The sequence below is a fragment of the Pelodiscus sinensis genome, chromosome 1 (assembly GCF_052426305.1).
Source record: "Pelodiscus sinensis isolate ZL-2025 chromosome 1, ASM5242630v1, whole genome shotgun sequence".
Lineage (NCBI taxonomy): Eukaryota > Metazoa > Chordata > Testudines > Trionychidae > Pelodiscus > Pelodiscus sinensis.
In genome coordinates, this window is record NC_143052.1 from 97564231 (window position 1) to 97586217 (window position 21987).

General features: G+C 45.1%; 2 protein-coding genes across 5 annotated transcripts in view; one reads left to right on the forward strand and one right to left on the reverse strand.

The window, feature by feature from the left end:
* The window catches only part of SYN3 (synapsin III), a 382630-nt gene that overhangs the window by 188896 nt on the left and 171747 nt on the right, over positions 1-21987 (forward strand). The gene's annotated exons all lie outside the window — the stretch shown is intronic.
* The window catches only part of TIMP3 (TIMP metallopeptidase inhibitor 3), a 59669-nt gene that overhangs the window by 8263 nt on the left and 29419 nt on the right, over positions 1-21987 (reverse strand). Inside the window, exons 2-3 of the mRNA XM_006137972.5 lie at positions 11919-12001; positions 1913-2024 (exon numbers count right to left, since the gene is read on the reverse strand). Coding sequence (XP_006138034.1) covers positions 1913-2024; positions 11919-12001 — 195 coding nt within the window. The remainder of the gene's footprint in view (positions 1-1912; positions 2025-11918; positions 12002-21987) is intronic.

Consider the following 21987-nt stretch of genomic DNA (forward strand, 5'->3'; position numbering starts at 1 on the left):
AGGCGCTACACTAGCGCTCCGCTAGTTCGAATTTGAATCGAACTAGCGGAGCACTTAGTTCGAACTAGGTAAACCTCATTTTACGAGGATTAAGCCTAGCTCGAACTAGCTAGTTCGAATTAAGGGGTGTGTAGCCCCTTAATTCGAACTAGTGGGAGGCTAGCCCTCCCCAGGTTTCCCTGGTGGCCACTCTGGCCAACACCAGGGAAACTCTATGCCCCCCTCCCGGCTCCGGACCCCTTAAAGGGTCACGGGCTGGCTACGGTGCCCGTGCCAGGTGCAAGCCTGCCAGCACCCAGCCAGCAGACCCTGCACCTGGCATGGCACAGAGCCACCCACCCGATGTCCCCCAGCCCACCCCCTCTTCCCGAGACCAGGCTGGCGGCTCCCGGGAGCTTGCCCTGGACCGCAAGAGGCGGGCACCTTCCTGGGCTAGTGCGGACATCATGGACCTCGTCCACGATCGCCGCACAAGGCACAGGAAAGTGGCCGGCTAGGGCAGGAGAGCTGCCAGCCTGGCCACCCAAGAGCAGGTGTGCATGAAAATCAAGGGGGTCCACTGAGACCCCCCGACCCTGAGCCCTGAGCTTACAATGGCCGTCCTGGGTCAGACCTAAGGTCCATCTAGCCCAGTAGCCTGTCTGCCGACAGCAGCCAACCCTAGGGACCCTGGAGGGGATGGACCGAAGACAGTGACCAAGCCATTTGTCTCGTGCCATCCCTCTCCTGTCTTCCATAAACTTTGGGCTGGGACACCACTCCTACCCCCTGGCTAAGACTACTCCATGGACTCAACCTCCATGACTTGATCTCACTTCCCTTTCAACTCTGTTCTAGTTCCAGCCTTCACAGCCTCCTGCAGCAAGGAGTTCCGCAGGTTAACTATTTGCTTTCTGAAGAACAACTTTCTCTTACTAGTTTGAAGCCTGCTACCCATTCCTTTCCTTTGGTGTCCTCTAGTCCTTCTTTATGGGAACTCATGAAGAACTTTTCTGAATGCACCCTCTCCACCCAAACCCTGCTTTTAAAGACCTCTATTCTGTCCCCCCTCCGTCTCCTCTTTTCTAAGCTGAACAGTCCCAGTCTCTGTAGCCTCTCTTCATCTGGGACCTGTTCCCAACCCCTAATCATGTTAGTTGCCCTCCCCTCTCCCAGCCTCTCTCTTCCCCTCTCCCACCTCCTTTTCCCAGTCTCCCCCCGTTTTGTTCAATTAAGACAGATTCCATTTTTGAACACAATTGTCCTTTATTTTGTACATCAAGAAAAGGGGCTAGGGAAGGGTAAGTGGAAGGAGGTGAGGGAGGAATGGGGTACGCGCCCCCGATGGAGAGGACTGGGCTGGCTCTGCGGGCTTCTGGGGGTGGAAGCTCTCCTGCAGCCCCCCAATTGCCCCCTCTCCCCAGATGGCAGCCTGCGGCAAGTGCAGCCGGGCTGATGGCCGAGTGGTGTGATGTGCCCAGTGTGGGCACTCCGGGCACTCCAAGCCAGGACTGGTTTTCAAGCGGGGCACCCCTTAGAACTGTCTGTCCGGGGTGGGGTTCGGGACCCTTTAAGCGCAGCCCTCGGCTAGCCTGAGACAGCATCTCCACGCTCTAAGTCCTCCTCTGATGCCCTGCCGGCACTGCTTCCGGCCATCCTTAAGCCCTGTTCAGAGTCCACTCAATGTGGACTTGCTAGTTCGAATTAGCAAAACGCTAATTCGAACTAGTTTTTAGTTCTAGTTAACTAATTCGAACTAAGTTAGTTCGAACTAGCGCTGTAGTGTAGACGTACCCTTATTCTTTTTCTCTGTAAGTGGTCTAAATGCTGCTACATGGGACAGTGAACCACACCCAGTAGATATGTAGGTTACATATGGACAGACAGACAGACAGTAAAGAGGTCCTGATAATAAATCCCACTGGTCCCTTACCTGTAATCAGATACTGGTACTTGTTGACCTCTAGCTTGACCCCACAAAGACTCTCAGAGGCTTCTGTGTAGATATATTGAACTTGTGGCATCTTGTCAAAGCCCCTGTACATCTAAAGGAATAATGAAAGATGTGTTAGACTGTAAGGAGGATAGTTTTTCAGCACGCTGCTGGAATTTCCTTTGGATTACTTAATGGTATTATAAGTTGTGGTTCTGGGTATCAAACTGTAGTGCTCATGAATGTGAGAAACTGATGGTATTAGCTGGACTCTGGCATACTGTAGGTGTGTGATTTACAATCCTCCCCCCACGTCTGCAAATACATCAGTATCTTCATCTATAACAACTTCACCTCATTTCTGACCAGGAGTGGCCACATCTCATGGACTTCCAAGGTTTACAGACATCCTAAACTATTCCCGGGGGAAGCTACAAAATGTGCCTGTGAATCTCATTTAGGGAGATTGTATTTTGAAATATATAAGGCCCACATTTTCCAGTCTCTATTATCTAGGAGGTTTCCATTTTAGATACCCAATTTGAGAAACTTGCCTCAAACCCTGATTTTTGGCTGTTAAGCATTCCAACTCTCTCTGGGTATGTCTACACTACCCCCCTAGTTTGAACTAGGGGGGTAGTGTAGACATACCCCCTGACTTCAGTTGGGTCTTAATATTTCTCTAGCTGAAGCAAAGCTTAAGAAACCAGCCCTCCCCACAAACTAGTGCAAATGGGTACCATACTGATGATATTAACACCAGAGTATTATTTCTGTAGAATTTCTCTACCATCTACTCTGAACCTTACCCCCACATTCTCTTGTAAGTGGAAACCCCATTATGTTCAAATGGATTTGAAATTGGGCAGAAATTCTTTGACCGTGCCCAGTGTGGATCAACAGCACTCTTAAAACTAAACTACCTATCATGCTGAAGTGTGTCATGTGGATTAAATAACCCCTTAGAATGAAAATTAAAGCTGGTCTTTTTTGTCATTTCAATGACCATTTTCCTGAAAATGTCAACAACAAAAATTATTCATGACATTTTTCAGATTTTTTGGCCACTTGTACAGGTGGCCAAAATTTAGACAGAAACACTGGAGAATTAGGTAAATCGCAGGTGTCATGACGTTTTTCCCTACTTGTCCAAGTCTATAAAACTTAATTGATATCAAATACTCATTGGAACTTAGGTTCACAAGTAGGTGCTCAATGCATTTAACCTCACTGTCTCTTCTAGGTCTGCCACTATCCTTTCCTTACCCCCATCTTTCTATTGCATCATCATTAAGACACCAGTTTTGCTAGCTTGACATTTCTCCCCCCTTCCTTTTATAATTGGAAATACCTAAGCAAAACAAACCCCAAAGCTATGCATTTTTGTAACTGTGTCAACTAGGAAGTGTTCTGGGTACCTTCTCCCATGCTGCATATATATACCCTGTTCCTACAACTCCTCTATGATTTTGGCACACGTCTAAATTAATTGTTCACTCACATTTCTCCTTAACTAAGTTCTTTCTTAAAATTCACCGAGGCCACCACTTTCATTTTGGGCCTAAACAAAAGCCCACTGAAATCAATGGAAAAATTCCTGTTCTTGAATAGACTTTGACCTAGGCTAGACCACTGCTGCCAGCTCTCATTTATAAACACATTAAACAAAAATCTTACTATGCTTTAAGATAAAACTATCTCCTGGGTTATCCAGGGACTTTTCTGTTTCTTTTTATCATGCCCCCCCATACTTTATGAAAATTGGCTTATGAATATGCATAACTCAAAGATGCTGTAGGCAAAATTCATCATGTAATATATCATTTTTAAAATTATACTCTGCTGAATGTGTATATTTTATTTCTGTGCATGTGTCATTCTTGTAGGTGAAGTTAGAAATATGAAGTGTGGATCTGTTTATAATTCTAAATGTGCAAAGGAGAGCCATTACTATTACTCCAGAGACATAATGCTCTGGTGTTCAAGACAATGATCTGTAAATGGGTTTGCATTTCCTGTAAGCTCAAATTGTTGTTGGTCATACAAAGACATGTGGTGAGGCCACATGAGGCTGGAACCCATTTTGGATCTGGTACTTTTCCACTCAGTAGGAGAAAAATTTGAACATAACACAAAGAATTCTTGACTTGAGTGAAAGGGATATAAAGGTGGGGAAAAGAAACCAGGGGGCGGTGGCCAGACTCCAGGGGCGTGTCTAAACCACTTTCCTCTTTTGACAGAGGAATGCAAATGAAGCAAATTGAAAGTGCAAATGAAGCACAGATTTAAATAGCCCGTGCTTCATTTGCATATTCAGATCCGAGCGCTTTTTCAAAAAAGGGTTTTTTTGAAAGTGAAACCACAGTCTAGATGGGGTTCTGGTTCTTTTGAAAAAAGGTTGGTTTTTTTTTTTTTTTTTAAAAAAAGAACCCCATCAAGACTGCGCTTTAACTTTCAAAAAACCCTTTTCAAAAAAGCGCTTGGATGCGAATATGCAAATGAAGCACAGGATATTTAAATCCGTGCTTCATTTGCACTTTTAATTTGCCTCATTTACATTCCTCTTTTGACAGAGGAATGTAGTCTAGACATAGCCCAGGAGACTGACCAGGAGGAAGGATCGGGCCCAAGGTAGGAGGTTGCCTAGCTTGTGAAAAAGATGATTATAGCAACTGTTAAGGTAAGAATTTGCATGCAATAAATGTCCTAGTGTATTAGGATTAGCTGGCTGTTTTATTTTGGCTTAGTAAATTTGATCTCTCTGTTTTCACTTGAAATAATTTAAATCCTCCAGTTTATACTTGATAAAGACTCTTTTGTCTGTTATCAAGCCCAATGTAAATAATTGTAACTGGGGGAGGGAAGGAGAGCAAAACCACTGCATTTCTCTTTCATTGATAAAGGCAGCTGACTTTATGAGCTGTGTATAAAACTTTTATATGGAGTAAGCCAGATTTATTTGGGGTTTTGTTCCACTTTGGAGCTGTGTTCCTGAGTGCAGCCTTATAGTTGCATCCTCCCACAGCTGAGCTGGTTCAGTGTGTGTTGCTCTGCTGTGGAGGCTATTACCCCAATTCTATGCCTTGACTAGGGGAGACCAGAGCTTCTGGCCCAGCAAGACAGGGTGGTGGGGTGCCCCCGAGGGCAAACTGACTGGCTTAGTGGCACGACCAGCACACTGGGTGACAAACCTGTCACCGTCTTTCCTCTCCATATGTATATTTCACTGATTACTGTGGTGATCCAGCAGTACTGTTAATATATAACAGCAAAACTGCATAAAGCATTCCAAGAGCTGCTATTCTCCAGTTTTACTTCTAATTATGCCTGACAACTATGTGAGGAAAGGATTTTGTTTTAAAGTTAATCATTCCATACCAGCAGAAATGTAAGAATCATACTTGAAATATGCAAGCGTATACTTAACTGAGCATAAGCCTCACATTAAATAGTTGACCCTAGCACACCTTGCCTCATTCACATGGTGTTATCTTAGCAATTTTGTTTGTCTCCAAGCGAAATAATTAGACTTCCTGATGTATGCTGTAGATGGTCCAGAAGTTAGGGCACTAACCTAGGCAATTAGGAGACTGGGGTTTAATTGACTGCTCCTCCACAGATTTCTTGTGACTTTGCATAAGGTACATAATCTCCCTCTGCCTCCCTTCCTCATTTCTAAAATGAGGATAACATCTAAACATCACAGGAGTGCAATGAGAATACATTAAAGATAGAGGGCACTTAGATACCATAGCAATGGGTGTCATGTCTTGGATGGTATCAACTCTAACAATGGGGACTGTGTGCTTTTGGATAGTACTAAGCACATCATAGGTTCTTAACAGGTAACAAATGATACTGCACTACAGATGAGGCTTAGGTTCACTTCTTGTGTGTAAGGGAATCCTTGGTCAAGAAATCAACAGGGACTGGAAATGCTGCAAAAAGCAGCATGCTTAGCCCCTGGAGAAATACTTCACCTCACACTTCAATGACTCCTCCAGCTGATTCTAGGTCAGTGAGGGACAACCTAGGGTATGTCTAGACTACATGCCTCTGTCGCCAGAGGCATGTAGATTAGGGTACCGGACATAGTAAAATGAAGTGGTGATTTAAATAATCGCCGCTTCATTTACATTTACATGGCTGCCGCGCTGAGCCGACAAACAGCTGATCAGCTGTTTGTCGGCTCAGCGCGATAGTCTGGACGCTCCCCTGCCGACATCAAAGGTATCTGTCGACCACCCAGGTATGCCTCATCCCAGGAGTCATACCTAGGTGGTCGATAAATACCTTTGATGTCGGCAGGGGAGCGTCCAGACTATCGCACTGAGCCGACAAACAGCTGATCAGCTGTTTGTCGGTTCAGCGCGGCAGCCATGTAAATGTAAATGAAGCGGCGATTATTTAAATCGCCGCTTCATTTTACTATGTCCGGTACCCTAATCTACATGCCTCTGTCGCCAGAGGCATGTAGTCTAGACGTACCCCTAGACTAGTGAATGGGCTGCATGAGTGACCCTCCTTATTCTCCGTGGGCTGCAAGAGTGTTGTAACCAAGATGGTCTCCTGGAACAGGGTAGCTTTGCTAACTGCACTTGCATACCTAAAATTTATGGGGTGTGCCAACTGAACTGTAGCAGCACTCTGATTGGACACAGAGGAAGTGCAATTATATGCAATGAATGCACCTCTCACTTCATGTGCCCTTGCTTTAAGTGCTTGTCACTTCTGTAATACCGATAGGAAAGGAACTAAACAGCTGAAAACCAGCAGATTCTGGCAATCCTGCACATGGACAATGGTAAACAAAATGTCTCGAGGGCCACACATAGAACCCCAATGAGCCACTTGTGGCCCTTGGGTCACAGGTTGCCTACCACTGTTCTAGGAGCAGTACTGATAGGCCCCAGCCAATCCCTTTCAACTGAAGGGAGAGTCACTGTAACATGGAGACGTTGGGGAGGGAGTGCAAACCTGTGAGAAATTATGTGAGAGGGAAGTTTTCTCTAAAGGACCCTTTTCCCCAAAAATAAATAAATCTCAAGCAGCATTTCTGGATATATAAAATACTCTGCAAGTACCATTAGACTAGTAGAAGAAAGTCAGCCATAAGCTAGCCTCTCTCAACTGCTACCCTCACCGTCCTCCTGTCGCTACAGCTGTGTATTTTAGGAAATCTAGTGGCAGGGGGTAAAGTATTAATGGCATTGCATGGCAGTGCCTGCTACTGCTGCACAAGTTCCGGTTGTGTCAGCACTCCCATTAGCAAACCCCATTCTTGGGGGTTAGATGGAACTCTACCACAGAAAAGCATACACAAATCATCCGGTTCCTCTTGTTTGATGATTAATTTAGTACGGTGGTGCCTGTAACTGGATTATTTTCCCCTGTGAACTTTAACTGAGGGTCAGTTAGAAGAAAGAGCTAGTGTCTGACTACCACTGTTTCACCCTCTTACCTCACGTCAAAGGTGAGCAGCAAGCTAATGAAACAAGCTATTTTCTTAAAGCAGTGTATGGCCATTGCTCCCATTTAACCAGGCTACAGTGGGATTGAGCAAACAGAATACTAAAATCTGATCTACTTTCTTTTCTGGTCCCTGAAGTTGTTTGTTCTGAATAGTTCCAAAGGTATAAAATAATTACACAGTTTTTCAAAACTACAAGCCTTGGTGCCTAAAAAAGCTTTCCACTGTCCTGCATCTATGGGCTAGCCGTATGCTCTCCATCCAGGACCTTTGGGAGTCTAGCTCGAACGTTGCATGATGAATTGTGGGGCATCCCAGAAGCATGGGAGCTGGCCCTTTAGGGGGCCAAAAACAAAATACGAAGCTAGACTGTTAATTGCTTAACGTGAGCAATGCCACTCTCAGCCTAGTTAGCCAGACAATTCAGCACAGGCTTGTTTATTTTTCATTTGTCAGTGTGTGTGGTGGGGAGGGGGGGGGGGGGAGAAGGAGGGAGGGAAAAGACTGAAAGGTGGCCAGCAAACACCAACATGTTAGTTTTATCATGAATGCTGTTTACAGGCAACTGTGCAAAGTCAGATGTCTAGTTAGCTTTTCCTTTCAGCGGCACAGTAGGACATCACTAGGGTGAGAGCATGGCCTAAATCAGCTTGTGCTCCCCCCAAAAGCATACAGCTGAATACCTTTCTAATGAGCACTCTACTCATAGTGGTGCACAAGGACAGTAGGGTTTAAAAGGCGATGCTCAGATTGTTTATTGAAATTTATGTCTGCAGGGCCTTCCAGTTAAGTGGAACAGTTTGATTGCTATGGGTTCCTTCCTGTCCAAGGTCAGGTTAAACCATATGGTACAATGTACCTCCCCTAAAGTGTCAGTAGAACCACATGTGTGCCAACTCATGCCATCTCTTGTTGAAATTAAAATCTCACTGGGTTTTGTTGGGCACATGGTTTCCTAACTAAATATTTGGGATCAGCTTCTGCAAAGACAATTGTCCTCTTGCAATCCTGGCATAGATACATATGTATTAGTCAGTGTGATGTATGTCTGCTGCAAAGACCCCATCCCCCATAAATCAGCACAAGCAAATGCAAACAGAGCAGGAAAAGCTCCTACAGTTTGGTTTCCCTAATGTAAACGGTTTTGGAGTACAGCTGAGTGACTTTTTGCAACAGCATGTGAACGTGGGAAATGCAAATCCAGACAAGGAGCGAAAAATGAGTGGGGCATCTTTCCCCACTCAGCTCTCTTGCCTTGTCTAGGTTTGCATTTCCCATGTCTAGGCAGACTTTTAACTAACATCAGTGACACTGCTACAGTCTACTTCAAGATGACTGCTCTAAATCCCAGTCAAAATCACGTATTACTATGCCAGAGGCTGTTGTCGTTAGGACTCTTTTGCTGACAGTGGGGTAGAACTTGTATTATTCCAGACAGAGAATTTTCTCCTCTCTGACAGTGACCCCAACTCCTGGAAACCTCTGCTTGTCCTGAACTAATGTCAGCTACACTATTCCAAAACTGGAATGCCTTCGCCATCTGACAGCAAAACAGAGTGCACAGTTGCCAAAATGGGGGGGATCCATTATTGTGAGAACAAGGGAGTCCTACGCACTTGATGACTTTCATGAAACTACTGAATTATATTGATTTCTCCCCCACTCCCTCTGGCAATATTTCTGAATCATTGTCAGGGATTTTAGCAAGAACCATCGGACTCTCTGAATACCTGACATGGGACAAACAGTGCTATTCTGAGCTTGCTAGTAGTAGTTGGTAAAGAAGGCAGAAGTTAACTGTCCTTACCGTGTCTAGTGGGGAAGTTACTGTTCACTCACAAGATCAGATGCTTAATACCTGAAATCTGTCTGTGTACCTGAAGGCAGAGCACGCAGTGAAGGACTAGAAGAGAGGAGGTTGCTACTAAGAAGGAGAACGAGGCTTCTGGCTGCAGCGTGCAGATGCAGAATAGCATGGGAGGGGTGGTGAAAAGAGAGAGCTGTGGGAATGTCACAGTAGGACTGGCACAGCACAGAGTGCTGCCCATGAGAACTGGTTTGATTGTCAAAGGGAAAGATGTGGCTGTACTGTCTCACTCTAGCTGTTATCGATTGCTTCCTTTCACATGCACAAAATCAGACTTTTTTTTTTTAAGCAAAGACAATTGCAACAAAGAGTAAGCAAATATAGTACTCCAGCACTTCACACCCTCTGAGGCCAGGTCTACACTCATAGGCTACGTCTACACTGCGCATTTGTTGCGCAAGAAGATATGCAAATGAGGCACAGTGCCATTTTTGCACAAGGGGCTTTTGAACAAGAAGGAGCTGTCTACACTGCTCCTTCTTGCGCAATCCCCGCTCCCCTCCCCTTGCGCAAGAGCCGTTCTGCCGCTTATTTTCAGGAAGAATGGCTCCTGCGCAAGAGGGGTTTTTTTGTGCGAGGAGGAGCTGTATAGACAGCTCCTTGCACAAAAGCCACTTCCGCAAAAATGGCAGCTCATTAGGAATGCAAATAAGGCATGGCAATATTCATTGCTGCGTGTCATTTGCATATCTTCTTGCGCAACAATGTGCAGTGTAGACATAGCCATAGGGTACACGGAAAGAAGATATGCATCCGACATAACTTGATTTGAGTTTCCCCGCCATCCCTACAGCAGGATACCCTCCCAGGATACTACTTCCCTTACTCCTCCTGCAAGCAGAAGTACCAGCAAGCGGGAGCACCCTTTGAGTTCCATTTAGCTAGTCTTATTACAATGACTAAATCAAACTCTGGAATATCAATCGCTGCAGCAGTGATCTTCCATTTAGTGTAGACACAGCCTTAGGTAAAGTGCAAAAATTCCAGTGCAGGGAAAGGGCCCTGCTAAGCTTGACTTTGGCAACATTATGCGGCTTTGTGATAGCTTATGAAACAGATTTTCTGTCTCCTCCTCATAGCTTTGTTGCTTAGCTATAAAACTGCCTTATAAAGAGAGTTACTGTTAAGGCACATTTTCCTCAACCTTTATTTTGTCTAATATGTTTCAGATTTCTGCAACAGCTGCCAAGGCCTTTTCGTTCTTTTTCTTTTATAAAAGACATAAACCAGCCTTATGACTAGAGTGCTCCAGCCAAGAAAAACAAACTAGGGCTGATTTTTTAACATTACATAACAAAGAGTCAGCTGGCCAAAAAAAAAAAAAAAAAAAAGCCAAAGCAACAGGTTAAGTGAAATCTGTATTGGCTGTGAGCAGGAATGCAGGTTTGACATGATGCAGAAAAGGTCACCGGTACTATGATTTCTGTTTGTCCATGACTTCTTATATGGAGACTCTAGGAGGGCTGCCTTTTTGGTGTAGACAGAGGAAAGGCCCTAGACTGGGGGTGAGCCTGTCCCACACTCACCCTGCAGTGTTGGTTCCTGTATCCTATGGAGCTTAGCCCAGCACCCTTCTCTGGGTGTTACAATCTGGCATCTGGGGTCACAGCACCACTCACTGAAATGTGATCTGGTCACCCTCCTCCCCCCACATTTTCACAGAGGGCTGCAGGGCCCAGTCTGAGGGAGCGGTACTTCAGCCTTATGTACCAGGTCACAGCACAGCACTCTCAATGGGAAAACTCGTAGCCTGCCCTAAAGGACACTGAAGCGGCCCATGGCAAGTGCAGATGGTTCATACTTCAGGGCCCTGCTCCCCTTCAGAGGCCTTAAGGTCTGCCGGGGGGTGGGGCAGAGGCTGCTGCTGTAAACAGTCAGTGCCCCCTCCTTTGTCAGGGCATTTTTTTAATTAAAAAAATCAATCCCAGATCAGTTACTAAACCTATAGGTTTGACTAAAATTTCCTGTGACTGCTCTGTGAGTCATGATAAAGAACTTCATGATAAATCTGCAACCCTAGTCCTATTGCTTGGGGTAGGGGGAGGTGAGGGATGGACAGGCCAAAACTGGAAAACTCAAGGGCAATTAAATGTACCTTTCATTACCTGTAAGTCACCAGTTTAAATCTAGCACAAGCTGAAAGTGTCTGAAAACTACTTTCCCTAAGCTGCTGAGTGACTTTGTGAAGCATGTTTGCTCAGAGTGGACAAGTTCCCACATGATAACTGCCACCACTCCAGCTGACACCCTTGTTGGCAGTCTCAGCAGAGAAGCCAAGGCAGGAAGAAGCTGAAAGACTGATCCCAAGACAGGTAGTCCCACTAGCTGAAGTTTACTGGTAGGGCCATGTGGAGAAGCCTGCACATCTGCTGGGGACAAACGGGGCTTCAGTCTCCAGAGCTGTCACTCAGGTATCTTTACCACCATAAGAGTTAAGAATAAAGGAAAATTCTAAATACACATCATTATGTGGTAGGCATGGCCTACTGCCTCTCTCAAGGTGTGAGTCTGTAAGTTGCTGACCACCCTCCACTCCCATTAATCATGATGGATGTTGAAGGGACTTAGTAACTAGCAGGACTGGGTCCTAAACGAAGCATGTTAGTGGTCAGCAAGTAGCCTTGCCTTGGTAGCTAAACCTGGCATGAGGTGCCTGTGTACGTACGCACCTTCGTCTGCTTGACTGTGTAGCGCATCGTTCCAAAAGGTCCATCTTTCATGAGCTTCTTCCCCACCACTTTGGCTCGGATGACTGTCATGAGACAAGAAAAATAAGACACCGTAAGCAACACGGATACTGGGACAATAACATTTCAGGGATTCTAATCCAGAGGTTATACTTCAATTCAGCAAAGCCTCAGGGGTGGATGATACTGTAAAATAAAAATAAGGTAAATCTGAGACAGCTAAACTCTGAATTTATTCTGTATGCGATACACAATTACTTGCTTTACTCCTGTACATTAAAAAATGACTTTTTGATTCACAGGAGTTCAGCTGAGTTGTCCAAGGCCACTTGGTACCTTCTAACTAATAATGAAATACTTTCCTTCCAAAGAAATGATCCAGACCCCTCTTAAAGAGACATGGAACCACATAAGTAAACTTGAGCCTGTTCTCTATGCCACTGGCAGGTACTTGATGCAGAAGTTCTACTGAAAGAGATTTTAACTGCACAAAGTGTCCATAATTACCCCACTGTCACTGTATAGGGACCAGCATAGCCTAGAAAGTAGGTGCATTGGCCAGGGAGGAGGCTATGACCAAGGAATGCCGATTTGGTATATCCCCTTAGCCGTTTCCACTGGTCTGGTGGCAAGCAAAATGGAACAGTCCTCTTTTAGGACAAAAACTCACTAAAGTTTAGATCTGCCCACATTCATAAATCTAGCTCTGTGATTATATCTTGCCCAGTTAAAATCGTTTGGTGATGAGGGCCTCTCACAAAGTAAACGTGGATATTAAAATGCTTTGGCAACTTACAAGAAATCCTAGCCAGGCATGCCCAGCTCCTAAGGTCAGTTACTCAGGGGACCATATTTTCTGGTGTCCATGGTGATGGTGTTATATAGTGAGGGAAAATCATCCTATGCAAAAGGCAAGTACAAAGCCTACATGTACAGTGAAGTCCACTTAAATCCTCAAAATAGGGCTAAAGTGGGACCTAAAGGGTGCATATAGTTCTGTAGTGAGCCCCCCAAAGTGTATTTCACTCTGTTTCAATGAGCAAAGGGCAGAAGAGGATTCAATAGATGTCTGTTTTTTCAAATTAATTTATTTCTGGTCCTTAATACTGCCCTTTGAGCTCCCAGTCACTGTGAAGCCACAGCACATAGATCTGCAATATCAAGAATTCCAAGGACTTCACCAGAGCTGTAATAAACTGGGCACTCTTGGGTCACCATATTTTTAATATGTATGAAATATAGTATTAATCTGCACCCCATTTGGGTATCTACATCATTGCAGTGAAGTTCCTATTGTTTGGAATATCTCTGAGCAATACATACTGGCTACGTCTACATTGGCCCCTATTCCGTAATAGGGATGCAAATGTAGCACTTTGGAATAGGCAAATCCGCGGGGGATTTAAATATCCCCCGCGGCATTTGCATTTTCATGGCTGCCGCTTTTTTCCGGCTTGTAGATAAGCCGGAGAAAAGCGCCAGTCTGGACGCGATCCTCCGGAAAATAAGCTCTTTTCCAGAGGATCTCTTATTCCTACTTCGAAGTAGGAATAAGAGATCCTCCGGAAAAGAGCTTATTTTCCGGAGGATCGCGTCCAGACTGGCGCTTTTCTCCGGCTTATCTACAAGCCGGAAAAAAGCGGCAGCCATGAAAATGCAAATGCCGCGGGGGATATTTAAATCCCCCGCGGATTTGCCTATTCCAAAGTGCTACATTTGCATCCCTATTACGGAATAGGGGCCAATGTAGACACAGCCCTAGGGTATCCATAGTGATTGAGAGCAATCTCAGGATCCTCAAATCAATCTCATAGGGTTTTCAGTTCATTTACAATAAATTATTAGCAGAATTCCTCCTGCTCTTTGATATTTGGGGCATTCAGCAAGTAACTTCCATTATCTTTATTAGAAAAAAGTTTGCAGGTCACTTTCAAGTCTCAGCAATACAGCAAAGCCAGTGAGCAAGAGAAAGGCCAGAAGGAATTATTCAGCTAATGCTCCTTGCCGCAGGACTACTGTATCATGTCATCCAAGCCTCAGAAGTGGTTTAATTTTTACCATGGCAGAAAAAAAAATGAGCTTAGAGATGCTGGTTCTGGGAAGGCTAAAGATTGTCACTTGTCTTCTCCAAGCCCCAAAAATATCACTGATTTTAAAAAACTAATAACAATAATACTTTCAGTATTAAAATGAAACTGAATAAACTGATGAAATAATAATTTTTGTTTTAAGTATATTAAGTCTTTCAGTATAAAGAACCACTCAAACTGCTTCAGCAGAACCTACTTTATTATGAAGGGAGTAGTATTGTGAAGTATTTTCTAAAATAGGTTTTGGGGCTTTGTTACTCTGCAGTGTTTGGGGAAAAAAAACATTGGGCCAGACTTGCAGCTTCTGTTGAAGACACACTGAAGAGTTGCACCAGCATTGTTTTCAAGGTTCTGATAGTCCAGCCACCAAAAAGACTGTACACGTCATCCATTTCCTTTGACCTTGCTAAAGTTCTGATATTGACTCAGGCTGGGGAAGAGGTTCACTTTTTTCAGAGAGACTCCGTATAATCTTTAGCTTCTGTTGAATGAATGCACACCAGGGAAAATCCTTCATTTAAACTGGGAAATTGTTACTTTGCTAAAAGGAAAAATCCAGCTGACCAACTTGGTGATTTAAAGGCATGATTGGTTTTGAGTGATGGAAGAATTTCAATGGAAATTTGAAATGCAAGCAGTTTTAGGACACATCCTAACGGCTTCAATATCAATTAAATTTTTAAGGCTCCCAGTTGTTAGCAATTTTACCTCTTTTTTGAAATATTCTTTTGTATTATGGTAACATATAAACAGCAACCAGGATCAAGACCCCATTGTGTTAAATGCGTTATGAACATAGAGCAAAAGATGGCCTGGATGAGCTTACAATCTAAATTCAGATATGTAGTAACAAGTTGGTATAATAATGAACTAGAAGGAATGGAGATGTGATGTAGTAAAAAGTTTAGGTGTCTACTGTATAGGATAGGCCAATGAACAGAACAAGCAGAAATCCCTGCTAGCCATCTACCTAGCTATTACTAGTTGGCAGATTCCCTTAGATCTCAAGACAGAAGTACCTTGAAGCAGGACATGAAGGAACAGAAGGTAGTGGTTTTGTGGACTCGTTCACAATTGAGCTGAGTTTCCTGCTAGATACAGGAAAGCTTGTGGAAGAGTTATTATTTTATTTCGATTATGATAGTACCGAAGAACTCTCAATCAAGCACCTAGGCCTCATTATGCCAGGGATTCTACAAACAAGTGACAAAGAAGAGAGAATCCCTCTGAGGAAAAGAGGAAAGAAATAGGAGAGGAGGGTCAGGACAATGAGACAATAAAACAAACAACGTTTATCGTCGGAGGAATGGGAAAACAAGTGATGGAGACTGGTAGAAGCACAGTGGTGAGAGAACAAGGTAACAAGCAATACCAGATAAGCAGGAAAAGCCAAGTTTGCTGGGCTTTAAAGGCAAGCACTGGAAACTTGTAATTGAATGCACTGGACCAAGACAAGCCTGTACATGGAGTCAGAAGATGGGTAATGGCCTCAGACAACAAGCTAGGCAGATGATTTAAGAAGCAAATTCTGAGTGGTCCTGAGGAGTGAGATGAGTGTCAAGAAGACTATTTCACAATGAGCTATAGACAGAATAGAGGGGACCAATGATGGAGCTGGAAGCAATAACTGTAGATAGCACATATGAGTTTAAAGGAAGAAGGGACAGTAGTTTTGGTGGGTCAAAGGTGTGGGCTTTCACAGGGCGCGTTAGGTTTATCACAAAATTTTCCTTCAAAAGTCCAGGAGACATGAGAGGTGAAAACTGCTCCCAAAAATCACTTGTTCAATGTCTGACTTTGGAGCCACGATCTCACCATCAGTTAGAGCTGGATCTGGCTTGGTCTTTGCCATTTACAAACTACCCCAATGCAAAAGAGCTAAGCAAAAGAGCATCATCCTAACTCCTGTGAGCCCGATTCTGCTCTGGTTTTGAGCCATGTGGAATCAATCCCATTGATTCCATAGGTCATTAGTCAGTGCAAAATTTGGCCCTGGTCTTCCAAGAGTTTCTCTTTGAGATTTTGCATGTATGCCTCGAGACAGTGTGAATCTCTAAGGCATGGCCCAGTATTTACATGTGATGATGTTAAGACTATCCTCTAATATTGGAAACAGGATGGAAATCAGAAAGAAAGAGGTCAATTTATCAGACAAATAAACACAATCTTTTCCTATATGCCACCCAAAAGACGTTTGAGGGGTGCTTCTCTCTCTGCTCCAAATAACTTTTGGTTGATATGAGGACTATTACAGTTTTTTCAAGTAATTTTTAATTTGCTCTTTCCCTAGTTTAGTTTCTGAACCAACCATATTTTCACTGGCTTTCAGTAAGTTAAGCATCTAATCACCATCAATATTCTTGGTGAAAATTGAAATAAATCATTAAGCTCCTCTGCTATTTCCACATTTTCTGTTCTTGTTTTTCCCTCTGCACTGAGTATTGGGCCTACCCTGCCCTTGGTCTTGGTCTTCCTCTTGCTTTTACTGTATTTAGGGTTGCCAGATGTCTGGTTTTTACCCAGATACTTCGGTATTCAGGTCCCCCATCCAGTAAAATAAAAAACAAAAACAAAATACTGGACACGTGAAATGTCCGGTATTTCCTGCTTCCCGTGGATGGAAGCCTGGTGGGGACAGTCTTCCACTGCTGCGTCTGGCGGGGGAGTGAGGAGCATGGGGCCATTTTTGGTTTTGCTCAACAACTTTGGTTTCCTGTTTTTTGTTTTTTTTCCCCTCAACCAAGTTTGCCATGTTCAGGATTTTTGTTGACAGCATCTGGCAAGCCTAACTGTATTTGTAGCTAGTTTGATCTTGTTTTGTGCCTTAGCCTTTCTAATTTTGCCCCCACATACTTGTGTTATTTGTTTATATTAATCTTTTGTAATTTGCACTAGTTTCTACTTTTTGTAGAACTTTTTTGATTTATAGGTATTCAAAATCTCCTGGTTAAGCCAGGGTAGTCTCTTGCAAAAATTTCTATCTTTCCTGCACGGTGGAATAGTTTGCTCTTGTACTCTTAATAGTGTATCTTTGAAAAACTGCCAACTGTCTTCAATTGTTTTTACTCTTAGACTTTCTTCTCATGGAAGCTTACTTACCAACTCCCTGAATCTGCTGAAGTCTACCTTCTTGAAATCCAGTCTTTATTTGCTGTTCTCCCTCCTACCATTCCTGAGAATCATGAACTCTGCCATTTCACAATCACTTTCACTCAAGCTGCCTTCCACTTTCAACTTCTCAACCAGTTTCTTCCTGTTTGCCAAAATCAAATCTACATCAGCCCTCCCCGCCCCCAACGTACCTTTCTCCACCTTCCAAAATACAATTTTAAAAATTGCCTGTGATACATTCCAAGAACTTGTTGCCTATTCTGTGCCCTGCTGTGCTATTTTCCCAATAGATGTCTGGATAGTTCCAGATATGGAACTAATGGAGCTAGCAAACAATGAAGGAAGTAAATGAGATAGGCCCATGTTGAATTTTTCTGTGTATTAAAATACTGTGAGTAGGGAGAAGAAATCTGTGTTTGATAAGAACAGATAAAAACATAATGAAACCTCACGTTATTGAAGAGACATTGAGAGCAATTAAAAGGCAGGGAAGAGGGAGGTTAAAAACTATTTAAGATTCCAAATCAATAACATGTTTCAACTCAAGTGTCAGACAAATTCAGGTTCTGATGAAACAGAGGAAAATCAGTTACTTCTTCCCAAACCTCACTGTTTCCTTGGCAACATTTTAACAAAGTACTTAACATAGAGCAGCGACTTCATAAAAAAAAAATGGCTGGCTTTAATTTAGGCATCAGTCAACAAAGTTAACAAGCCAACAGAGAATCCAGAATTGGATCTTTGTAAGGAAAGGTGCGCCTTGGAGCTGAGATGCATAATTCACACCTTGGGTAGAGAGATGTACACACACTACTTCTGCTCAAGTTAGCATTCCAGAAACAGCAGTGTGACTACAGCTCATATGGGCAGTGGCACAAGCTAGACCACAGGCCCAAGCCTGCCTGACCTCTGAGATTGTACTTGGTCAGCTAGATCAAGCTACTGTCCACTGTGCTATTGCCACAGTGCTGTTTATAGATGGCAGCTCAAGCACAGCTAGCATGGTACATCTACTCTAGCTATAAGTGATCTCTCCCAGCTGCTGTGTAGAGGCTAAGTGAAAGAGGGACCCACTTTCAATTAATACAATAACTGTGAACAACTTAACTAATGGTCTTTCCTGCCTCTCCTCTGCTATTCTTAAGGCTTTTATTCCACAGGGTGGTCAGACAGCAGTAATTCCAACTAACTTGTCTTGATACAATCATGGCAAACAAACCACACAAATCTAGGCTCAAGTGAATGGGCAGAGTCCTCCTTACTCAAAGGCAGCTAGCCTGTTCTCTCCCAAGCAGGGATCCTTTTATAGGAGTCTTCACAGCAGAATTTCTGCTGCAAATTCAATCCAAGATAGCTAAAGAAACCATTTCCTTATGAAGACTCCTATTTTATCAAGAAAATGCATGTGATTGCACCTTTTGCTGGTTAAGCACTCCCCCTGAACTCTCCCTTTCTCTGTGGAGTCCTATTACAATCCTGCTATTGCCCATGGGAAACTTTATCCCACACAAGTGGTCACCAAAATAGCTGCATATTTTTAAACCACAGCCCCTTTGAAGTGAGGCCTATAAAAATACTCTGAGATGAATGTTTCTCAGTACTTCAGGGTTTCAGGTTGGGTCACTTTGTGGGATTCGAGCGGCTGGCAAAGTCTCATGAGTGTTTTATAATTATTTATGTGAAGCTAAATTAAATAGCGATATAAATCTTTGGTAAGATAAGCATGGCAGCCAAACTATGATTTAAACCAAACCCCAATGGGCTGACTCAAATCTGATGTTTGTTTCCTTTAAAATGTGTGGGGAGGAGGCGGGGGGGGGGGAGTATTCAGTTGTGGTTCTGAAAAAATCTCTCTCTATATTAAAGTTTTCCCTGCAGAAAGACAGGTGTTCCACCTGCCTCCTCCCTCTCTCCCCTTTCCCCCTCTCAAGCCCTACCTCGTTGCTTCTTCTTGCCACTTGGAATTTCTATTTTAAACCAAGCCCTTACCCCCCTTCTGCCACCCCACCCCACAGGTCTTTCAACACTAATAAACATGGCATAGTAGCGGCAGACCCCACATTGCAGCCGTGACAGCCCACGGGACGAGGGGTGTGGTGCCTGGCGATAGGCACTAGGAGAGGGACTCAAGCCGAGCTTATGTGCCAGCAGCGGGCTCTTGGGGAGCTGGAGCGCGGTGCCCAACTGCCTGGAGTTCCAGCTGCTTCCGCAGAGACTCACCTGCCCCCTGCAGGTGCACTTACTGATGCCAAAGCACCCCCGAGTTGCCCGTGAGAGCTGCTGCACCAACCTGTCTGCTCCTTCCCCTCCGCTCCCGCTGGACAGCCAGGCAGCTCTAGGCTCTGCGGGCAGGGCTGGGGCAGTGAGCAGCGCAGGTGGGACTGCACAGGGGAGAGGTTGGGTCAGTGGCCCTCTGCACTGCTGCTTTCCCCACCTCAGTGGGCTGCAGTGCCCCAGAGCACTGTGTGCCCATCACTACTTGAACCTCACTGTGCCCCATGCAGGGTAGGCAGGCAACCCTGCCCTTCCCTGGCTGCCGGGGTTAGAGCCAGGCCTGGCATGCGCCGTGGTGAGGAGAGAGAAGGTTACGGTTGCGGGGGGGAGAGAAAGGGCCCGGGTTGGCGGGGGAGGGAGAAAGAAGGGACTCTGACTAACTGGGGAGGAGGGAGAAAGGGGCCTGGGCTAGCACAGCAGGGAAGGAAGAAGGGACTTGGGCTGGCACAGCAGGAGGGAAATGGAGAAGGGGGCCTTGGCTGGCACAGCGGGAGAGGGAGAAGGGGCCTGGGCTGGAGGGGGTGGTGAAGGGGCCCGGACTGGCAGAGAGAAGGGAGAAGGGACCCGGGCTGGCACAGTCACAGCCTAGCCCTCCCTGGTGGCTGCGGGGGACAGCGGGGGTTGCTTACCCCTGCAAGACAGGGGTTGGCAAGCGCAATGAGCAGGAGCACAGCCCCCTAGTAATTTTTTAAAAAATTCTTGTCTGCTTGGGCTCTGGAGATGTATACAGCATGAATGCCAACAAAAAAAGCAAAACAAAAGCATGTTTATGTCTTTGTTCTTAATCACAGAATCCTAGAACTGGAAGGGACCTTGAGAAGTCATCGAGTCCAGTCCCCTGCCCTTGTGGCAGGACCCAGTACTGTCTAGACTATCCCTGACAGAGGTCTGTCTAACCTGCTCTTAAATATCTCCAGTGATGGAGATTCCACAACATCTCTAGGCAATTTATTCCAGTGTTTAACCACCCTGACAGTTAGGAGGTTTTTCCTAATGTCCAACCTAAACCTCCCTTGCTGCAGTTTAAGCCCATTGCTTCTTGTCCTATCATCAGAGGCCAAGGAGAACAATTTTTCTCCCACCTTCTTGTAACTTGAAGATACTTGAAAACTGCTATCATGTCCCCCCTCAATCTTCTCTTTTCTAAACTAAACAAACCTAATTCCTTCAGCCTTCCTTCATAAGTCATGTTCTCTAGACATTTAATCATTTTTGTTGCTCTTCTCTAGACCTTCTCCAATTTCTCCACATCTTTCTTGAAATGTGGTGTCCAGAACTGGATACAATACTCTAATTGGGGCCTAATCATCACAGAGTAGAGTGGAAGAATGCCTTCTCATGTCTTGCTCACAACACTCCTTTTAATGCACTCCAGAATCATGTTTGCTTTTGTTGCAACAGTGTCACTCTGTTGACTTGTATTTAACTTGTGGTCCACTATGACCCCTAGATCCCTTTCTGAAGTACTTCTTCCTAGACCAGGCATGTCCAAAGTCCGGCCCGTGGGCCAATTGCGGCCCGTGTTCGGATTTAATACGGCCCCCGCTTCCTCCCCCTTTCCTGGCTCCCCGGTGCTGCTTTGAACTGGCGCGCGCAGCGCTCCGCTTCGGGCCGCGCCGCTGCCGCGGTCCTAGAGCCTGCCCTGTAGGGCACGTCCGCAGCCCCGCTCCCCCGCTTGGCTGCGGGTTCGCCCTGCCCCCGGGCCGCCGTGAGGCCGGCGTGCCCTGCGCTCTCTGACCCCGCGGGCCCTCCGCTTTGGGGCTGAGAGTGCGGGGACAGCTCCCGCTTCCTCCCCCTCTCCTGGCTCCCCGGCGCTCCTTTGAACTGGCGCGCACAGCGCGCTGCTTCCAGCCGCGCCACCGTCGCCGCCGCCGTTGTCCATGGCAGCCGCCGCGGTCCTAGAGCCTGCCCTGTAGGGCACGTCCGCAGCCCCGCTCCCCTGCTTGGCTGCGGGTTCGCCCTGCCCCCGTGCCGCCAGGCAGTTATGGGAAAACTGGACAAATGGGAGATTAAGACTAGCATCATTTAAATAGCTGAGCTGGTGATGTGACACAAGGGGAGTTATAATTATTTTGGGGTTACTTGCATGCATGTGTGGCATGGGGTACAGAACTTTGGAGCTCTTACTCCCACCTGAAAACAAAGGCTTTTCCTCCTTTGGCTAAAGTGGGATTTTCATTAGCTGTCAGGAATATTAAGGCATATACCCTTTCTTCTAGGCCAGCAGCTAGAAGGGGACATTATCACAAATGTAACATTATGTTAATTATAAAGCAGAGATGCATGCTAATCAGTGCACTGGAAGCTTTATCAGTGTCAACCTGCATCTGAGTCCCAGAGTCTTCTCATCAGACAGTACTAGATGTCACAAATAAGTAAGGAATTTTCCTTTACATAGGGGCAGACCTTGTCTGTCACATGGACTGCATCTTTTAAGTAAGCCCGTTATTTTGAAATATAATGAGCTCACTATTCCGACGTCCCTGTAAACCTCGTTCCACGAGAATTAAGGGACATTTCAGAATAGCGATTTATTTCTAAACTAGCCAATTGGCCCATCATAAGACGGGATTTTC